This window comes from Phyllostomus hastatus, unplaced genomic scaffold, assembly GCF_019186645.2.
Source record: "Phyllostomus hastatus isolate PE091 unplaced genomic scaffold, TTU_PhHast_1.1 phas_scaffold_442, whole genome shotgun sequence".
NCBI lineage: Eukaryota > Metazoa > Chordata > Mammalia > Chiroptera > Phyllostomidae > Phyllostomus > Phyllostomus hastatus.
Genome location: NW_025334030.1, coordinates 5,037,809 through 5,045,831, shown reverse-complemented (window position 1 = coordinate 5,045,831; position 8,023 = coordinate 5,037,809). Strand labels below are relative to the sequence as shown.

Here is an 8,023-nt window from a genome sequence, read left to right as displayed (position 1 = left end):
GGACACAGGGGCCAGTGCATTTCTTCTTCTCCAAACCTGCTTTTACCTTAGAGAATAGATGGATGGTCCATGTTGCTTGGACTGAGGACACCCAGATGGACATAAATTTGGACACTGCCATCACTTTGGGTGGCCCCATGGCCCCTCAACCGCTGGAAGTGTCGTCCTCCTAAGTCCAGATGTCCCCTGCTCCATCACTGTTACAAAGTGCACAGGGCAGACCACTCTCTTGGAAGCTGACCCCTCCGCAGACAGCAGCATCTCAGAGGGGTGGTGCTCTCCTTCCCTGCTCCCACTCTGCTGCTAGTTTCCCCCAGTAAATCCTGTTTTATTATGTCTGCACCTCGGGTAGGTGGTATCTCTGTGCTCCTGTGCATGACAGTGCACAACAATGTCTCAATTGTGCAATTTAAAAAGTTCACAAGGGTTAGGAAAAGTATCAATAAGGAACTCAAATTTTAAAAATGGGGAGCAGTGGCCAGGCCTAAGAGCCTTGGCCCCAGTCCCTGTCCCCAAAGTTGTAAGGTAAGCATCATGGAAAGCTAGTCATGGCCCCACTCCCCCTTCTGGCCCCAGCCCAGCTTCCTGTCCCCATGTCCTCTGTTGGGAAAGCTTCTGCAGGGTGGAACTAAGAACCTCCTTTTCACTAAAGTCAGCAGATGCTTTTCAGAGCTCATGCTCTGGCATTGACCACCCCTGCCTTGATACTGTCTCTTGGTTCACTAACCCCTACCTGCATTCCTTCCCAGTCTTCCTCAAGGGATCCTCTTCCCTCTCCTAACCCCTGACCTATAAGCCTGGTAGTTGGTGCTCTGGAAACTGGACCTCAGTCCTTTTCTGCCCAGCCACTTTCAGAGTTCATGGTTCGTCGGTGTGCAGCACTAGCCTAGCCCTCCCTTCTGCAACCAAACCTGTGTATCCGGCTGCCTCCAGGGCCCTGGCCCTGGGTGCCCCGTGAGCACCAGAAGCGGGCAGCAAAGAGGAATGTCTACCTGTTGTCCTTGTCTGGTGGCCCCACCACACAAGTAGAGCTCAGAGCCATCCTCAACACTGTCCTGCCTGTCCCTATGTGTCCCATCAGTTGTCAATGTCCACCAGTGCCACCCAACACATTTCCTTTTCTTTCTTTCTTTCTTTCTTTCTTTCTTTCTTTCTTTCTTTCTTTCTTTCTTTCTTTCTTTCTTTCTTTCTTTCTTCCTTCCTTCCTTCCTTCCTTCCTTCCTTCCTTCCTTCCTTTCTTTCTTTCTTTCTTTCTTTCTTTCTTTCTTTCTTTCTTTCTTTCTAGTAAAAGCTTTATTGAGCTACAGTCCACATACCATACAACTTATCCAATAGGCTGTAGCAAATGTAATTAGTTAAGACAAGGTCATCCTGGAGAAGAGAGAACCCTAATCCAATGAGTGTCATCCTTATATAAAGGGGAAATTTGGACACAGACACACACACAGGGAGAAGATGGAGGCAGAGATCTAGGTGATGGACACTTCTGCAAGCCAAGGAATGGTAATGATGGCCAACAAACCACCAAAGCCAGTCCAGAGCCACAGAACAGATTCTCCCTCACAGCTCCTATTGTTCACAGGAAGGAACCATCCCTGACTGTGAACAATAAATTTTTGTTGTTTAATTCCCCAGTCTGTGGGTCCCCTCAGCAGGAGGCAAGGGCCCTGGCTTCCTTAGTTGGAAGTTCCATGTGCCACCTAGGACTGGCGCTTGCAATGGGGGCACTGCCCTTCCTCTCAGTGCCTGAGTCCTGGAACTGAGCACCCCTTCCCTTTCAACCAAAACCCCCTTTTCAGGAGACTAAGGTAGTGGGGAGTGGGGAAGGCAAGTGCTGTGGACCCAATGGACAGTCCTTTTTTGTCCAGACTCCCTCCAGGGAAAGGGCCAGTTACTCCTCTATTCCCTCCATACCCCCCATTGTTCATGTGGGAGCCTGGTTGTCCTTGTCCCCCACCTCACCCTTTCCTTGACAGGCTGTGACTAAGGGCTGGGAAGGACCACATGCACCCCTGTTGCCCTGGACCCTGGCCCAGGCCTGTGGCCCTAGGATGCTTTCCATGATCCCATGGAGCCTCTGCAGTGATGGTACTCACGGGCAGAAGGGAGAAGGGGACCCAATCCATGGGTGGCTACCCAGTCACCAGTAGCAACTCCCAGTCAGGTGCTCCACAGGGCCAGGAGACTGAGAGGTGAGCTTTGGGCCAGCCTGGCCACTGACTGAGCTCCCCAGGAGGCAACTCCAGTGCCAGCCTTGGGTCTCAGCAAGCCCTCCTCCTTCCGGTGCTCCCCTGTGTGCCACCCCCATCCACCTACCCAAGAGCTTGTGTGTGAATTACTAACTTCGAAGTCTTCTCTGCTCTCATCACCCGCAGAGGCACCTTGGCCTTCCTAGAATCCTCCCTGTGCCCCCCATCTTGGGAGGAGTTCGGTGCTGACATGTTGGGAACAGGTCTTCCCAGGCTGGACAGCCTGATTTGGGCCTGGTGAGGCGTGAGGCTGGACTGAGGGGCAAGGGATCTGGGAGAAACTGGTCCGTTTTGGGCCTCGGGCCACCACCCATCTCCTCCCCAGGTCCCCTCCCTCACCCTCCAACGCACCTGCGCTGGCCTCCCCCCAAGCCCTGGGGGCAGCCGGCGGGCGGCGCTGGGAGATCAGAGAACTCAGTGGAGTCGGGCCCAGGGGGAGGGGGCGGGGAATTTCCCCCCACGCCTGCCTAGGCCTGTTAACCTCCCCCTTCTTCGCCGGGGAAAGGGGGGTACCGCTGGGGGAATTCCATCGAGCTGCGATGGCTCCGGGGAGCCTGGACTAGGGGTCTTAGGGAGAGAAGGGGGAGGAGAGGAAGGGACAGGCTGGGACCAGGGGCGCAGCTGCCTTCATCCCCAGACACCAGCTGCCCCTGCCTGTCCGGGACAGAGCGGGCACCATTCCCGCCTGTCTCGAGGGTGCGGGGGCAGGGCGTGGCACTTCCTCTGTCAGGCCAGAGGCATCCGGACCTGTGGAGCGAGGGGAATGAGGATCCGCGAGAGCGTATGTGTGTGAGCGTCTGACAATGAATGGGCGACTGAGTGGAAGTGCGTGCCAAGTGCATTTCATTCAGGAGTGCTTGTGAGTAGTGTCCCGGGGGCGTGTGGCCTCGGGAGAGGGTTCTGTATCTCCCCCATTAAGGTCTTCCCCCACACATCCCACTAGAACCTGCACCAACCCTGAGAAGGGGAGGGGGCAGAGAGGCCCGTGCCGGGACGCTGAGGGTCCCGGGGCAAGCAGGAAAGGCGTCTGGACCTGCTGCCTTCGCTCCAGTCTCGGGCGGGGCTTCCCGGCCTCAGGGGTGGGAGGTGGGGAGGTAGGGACTCAAGGGGGAGGGACTCAAGGGGGAGGGACTCGCAGAAGGACTCGAGGGGGGCAGGAGCCAGCTCATTAGAAACCTACTGTAGGGAAACTCAGAGCGAGGTTCAGCGGGAGGGGGAAGGTGTGGGAGCTGAGGCAAGACCCCCCCCCCCGCCCCCGCGAGCACCGAGAAGCAGAGATGGAGAAGCACTTGGCCAGAGATCCCCTGGGAGACCCCCAGTAAGGACGGGGCAGAGAGACGCCTTCAGGGGCAGAAACCCTGGGATGCAAATACCCGCAGGAGATATTTCCCCACCCTAGACGGAGTGTGCTGCCCAGAGTCGACGAGGATTCACAGTCAAAGGACAACGACCCCTCCCCCCCAGGTCTCCTGGAAGACCCCGGAGAGACCCCAGGGGTGGAACAGGTCGTGAGCGGGCCAGGGCAGCCTCTCCTAGTTTGGGGGAGATGGGGACACGATCCCCTCAGAGTCTCCTCCTTCTCCTCTTCTTCCTCCTGGCGCTGCCGCCACGGGGGGCCTCTGCGGGGAGCCTGCATAGCCCAGGTGAGTCTTGATTCTGCTACTGGACCTTGGTCACTATTCCCTCCTCTGCCTTCGCACCTAGGAGCCCGGTCCCGAGCCTGGAGGCCAGGCAGGGCAGGTGGCAGGAGCAGCTGAGCAGCCCCCAGGGCCCCGTAGGCATCAGGGGTGCCAGCTGGGGGACCGGCAGGAGTTGGTGTGGGGTGGGGATCAGGGCCAGGTTCTGAACCTCCCAAGGTCCTGCCGTTGCCGTGCAGGCCTATCCGAGTGCTTCCAGGTGAACGGCGCCGACTACCGTGGCCACCAGAACCGCACGGGCCCGCGCGGGGCGGGCCGCCCTTGCCTCTTCTGGGACCAAACGCAGCAGCACAGCTACAGCAGCGCCAGAGACCCCCAGGGTCGCTGGGGGCTGGGAGCACACAACTTCTGCCGGTGAGGGGCGGGGCCAGGGCGGGGCCAATTGGAGGCGAGCCTTTGGGGCGGGGCCTTGCAGGAGGCGGGGCTGGGTGCACCAATGCAGGCGTGGGTGTGAGGCAGGGTCCCGGGATTGGTGGAGCAGAAGGCCTGGGGGCAGGCCTTAGTCTGCGCTGGGGGCGGGGACGGGCACTCAACTGTTTCCGACTTGGGTCGGCCTCAGGTGCCCAACTTCTCAGGTCAGACCCCGACTTTCAAAGGGGACTTGGGGGCGGGGCCAGAGAGCGAGCTCTGGAATGAGGGGCCTGGTTCTTGCTCTACAACTTCTTGAGTGGGGCATCCACTAGCGGTGAAAGAGGGGTTGGAAGTTTCGAGATACAACTGTTGTATGGAGCTGCAGGGACTGAGCTGAGAGCTGAGCGGGAGGACACTTCTCTGCTTATAGAAGTCACCACTTCTGCTTTAAAGCAGTGCTCTGAGGCAAGGCACAAGGCCGAGGCCCAGGGCTGGGTGGGCAGCAAACACTACAGAGAACACTCAAAGTCCTCCGCTGAAACCTAAAATCAGCCCTCAGGCCTCTTTAATGACTTCCCATTGTCCACTCGGAAGTGGACACGCAGAACAGAAAGCTGTTGTACCACTCACGGTCGCCGCTTTGCCGATAGACCCGGGGTGGTGCCTGGGATTTGCAGGTAGCAGGATCCAGACTTCTCCCCACCTGCAGGAACCCAGACGGTGATGTGCAGCCATGGTGCTACGTGGCTGAGACGGAGGAGGGCATCTATTGGCGCTACTGCGACATTCCCACGTGTCACAGTGAGTGGGCCCAGCCGGACAAGGGTGGGAGCGCTGGGCTGCCTGAGTGGAGTTCACCTTCGGAGGCACTGGACAGACCCTGACTCCCCTGCCACCTCAGTGCCCGGTTACCTGGGCTGCTTCGTGGACTCAGGAGCGCCCCCCGCCCTCAGCGGCCCCAGTGGCACCTCAACGAAACTCACGGTGCAGGTGTGCCTTCGCTTCTGCCGTATGAAGGGCTACCAGGTACTGCCCACAGGCCCAGACCAGTGACCCCTGACCTTGACCGAAATCAGGATAAAAAACAACTCCCAACTCTGACGCCAAACTTCGGCACTGATTTCTGAACCTCCGACCCGATTCCCACTGTGAGCCCTACCCCTGGCTCCCATGCCCCCACCCTTACCCCAGACCCTGCCCTTGGCGTCACACAGTCTGTGCTCCCAGCTGGCGGGCGTGGAGGCTGGCTACGCCTGCTTCTGCGGCTCTGAGAGCGACCTGGCCCGGGGACGCCCAGCCCCGGCCACCGACTGTGACCAAATATGCTTCGGCCACCCAGGCCAGCTGTGCGGGGGCGATGGGCGACTGGGCGTCTATGAAGGTGAGGAGAAGGCGAGAAAGAGCGGCCTGGTTGAGGGGCGGGGCCTGAGGAGGGCACTGGGCTGAACCTGGGAGCCAAGGGAGGGGCCTGGAGCTGAGAGCAGGATTTGAGGAAGCTGTTGGGTCAGCCTGGGTGCGGGCCTAGCTGGAAAGGGGAGGGACTTCTGGGTGGAGCCCGTAGGTCTCCCGGCTCTGACCTTCGACCCTGCCCACAGTGTCGGTAGGCTCCTGTCAGGGGAACTGGACCGCACCTCAGGGCGTCATCTACTCCCCCGACTTCCCGGACGAATACGGGCCAGACCAGAACTGCAGCTGGGCACTTGGTCCGCCCGGCGCCGCGCTGGAGCTCACTTTCCGCCTCTTCGAGTTAGCTGACCCGCGCGACCGGTTGGAGCTGCGCGACGCGGCCTCGGGCAGCCTGCTCCGCGCCTTCGACGGCGCCCGCCCACCGCCACCCGGGATTCTGCGCCTCAGCACCGCGGCGCTGCTGCTCACCTTCCGCAGCGACGCACGTGGCCACGCGCAGGGCTTCGCGCTCACCTACCGAGGTGAGGCCCACGACCCATCACCCCTGTGATCATTCCCCCTCCTTCTGCCTCACACCCCTCTCCACAGGTGTGCAGGACGCGGCGGAGAACCTGTTGCTTCCCAAGGGCTCGGCCCAGACCCCTGCAGCGCTCCCCGACGGGGCCAATGTGAGCTGCAGCCCCCGGCCTGGGGCTCCGGAGGCCACGATGGGGGGTGAGGCGGGCGCTTGAGGCGGGAGGGAGTTTGGGGAACAGACCTTCTGAAGCCCTGTCCTCACCGCAACCATGTACCCACAGCCCGAGTCTTCTCGACAGTGATGGCCGTCTCAGTGCTGCTGCTGCTGTTGCTGCTGCTATCGCTCCTGCGACAACGGTGCGCGCCCTGGGGTGCCTGATGCCTCAGTGCCCAGGAGTGGGGCGGGGTGGGGGGAGCTGGGGCCCAGAAGGGGAACGGAGCCGGAACTCCTAAGCTCTTGAGGGGCACAGCCTTGGGTCCACACAGGGAATCATGCCTGGGATAGCAAGTGAAACAGGAGGCTAGAGGTGAGACTGGTTGGGTGTTTGGCTGACATCTGCTCCCTCTCTAGGAGTTGTCTGCTGGCTCCAGGAAAAGGGCCCCCAGCTCTGAGGCTTTCCCAGGGCTCTGGGAGAACCTGGGCTGTGTGGTACCGACGTCCTGGAGGGGTGGCACTGCCCCGCCCCCCTGGAGACCCCGAGGCAGAGGGTCTAGCCTCGAATTACCGCCCGCTGAGCACCTCCAGCCAGAGTTCCCTGCGATCGCTCATCTCTGCTCTGTGACTTAAGATCCCCAGGGTCCACTGGATCCTCCGACAGTGGGATATACACCTGAGACGCTATGCTGCACTCTGCCTTGGCCTCCCACCTTTTAAAGGGCAGCTCTGCCTCTGGTCATCTCTCAGAGGCCAGACATCTGACAGGAAGCATCTGGTACTGTTATTGGGAACTTGACCTGACTGTAGGTGCCCAGATGGTTAAGGCCAAATGGCAAAAGGAATCAGATCCCCTCCTCATAGATCTCTGATTTCAGGGGTCTTTGAGCCCCTATTTGGGTGGTCCTGGACTCCTGCCCTAAGTCAAATATGAGAGGTCAAGAAAAGTGGTCAAAAGGCCAGTTGGACTTTGAATAAAGGAGCTATTTTGGAGTACGGCTCTTCAAATTCTTAAGTGGTGGGAAGTTATGTTGAGAACACTGGAGGCAAGGGTTTGGGCATGTTCATGCATATTAAGGGTGTTACACGCAGTTTCTGGAGCCGCTTGAAGTACAGAGAACTGAGGAATCGCCCAGGCGGAAGACTGGGGGCCCGCGGGATTCCGGGGGAAGGGGAGAAAAAGGCCAGGTTAAGTGGTAGAAGTGACGCCTTTCTGGGCCCGCCTTAGTATGAACCCAGGCGGGAACTGACATTTCTTCCCTATTTGCCCTTTCTCTTCCCATTTCCTGACTGTCCTGGGCGGAGCTGAAGGTGCACTTTGTGGGAGATAACAGGGAAAGAGTTTGGTCGAGCTCAAGCTCAAAGACTGACCCTAGGGTTCCGGACGTTCAGGCACACCCTTAGGAACCTGGACATCTCAGACCACTTTGCTGAGCTCCGGCGGCGTTTGGCCTGTGAGAGATCATCCCTGGAGTGGGGGTGCGGCAGCTCTAGACCTGACCTGTCCGAAAACGTCTTGGGCTGGCAGCACCTTGGACAGAGCACGGGCTGCGGGGAGGGGGGGTGCTGGGTGGTAAGGTTGTGCAGGGGAGGGTGAGTGCCCAAAGGTGCGTTGACCTGGAGGTCGTGAGTGACGCCGGGACACACAC

At 59.6% G+C, this 8,023-nt stretch overlaps 1 protein-coding gene across 2 annotated transcripts; it reads left to right on the top strand.

Annotated features, from left to right (window-relative positions):
- Positions 1-3,620: 3,620 nt before the first annotated feature.
- Positions 3,621-7,367, top strand: KREMEN2 (kringle containing transmembrane protein 2). 2 transcript variants are annotated; one of them, XM_045820785.1, is made up of 9 exons: positions 3,621-3,892; positions 4,126-4,300; positions 5,007-5,098; positions 5,199-5,287; positions 5,525-5,678; positions 5,893-6,225; positions 6,293-6,418; positions 6,502-6,577; positions 6,792-7,367. In XM_045820785.1, exons 1-9 carry the CDS (start codon positions 3,796-3,798, stop codon positions 7,000-7,002), a joined length of 1,353 nt encoding a protein of 450 aa, XP_045676741.1. In that variant the 5' UTR covers positions 3,621-3,795; the 3' UTR covers positions 7,003-7,367. The 2 variants fall into 2 exon arrangements, with proteins under 2 accessions (XP_045676741.1, XP_045676740.1); XM_045820784.1 differs by having other exon boundaries at positions 3,622-3,892; positions 5,199-5,323.
- Positions 7,368-8,023: the final 656 nt, after the last annotated feature.

Coding starts and splice junctions, on each gene's coding strand:
- KREMEN2 (XM_045820784.1), top strand. CDS start 3,796: ATGGGGACACGATCCCCTCAGAGTCTCCTCCTTCTCCTCTTCTTCCTC. Junction 5,324..5,524: donor GCCGTATGAAGGGCTACCAG/GTACTGCCCACA, acceptor CTGTGCTCCCAG/CTGGCGGGCGTGGAGGCTGG. Junction 5,679..5,892: donor GCGACTGGGCGTCTATGAAG/GTGAGGAGAAGG, acceptor CCCTGCCCACAG/TGTCGGTAGGCTCCTGTCAG.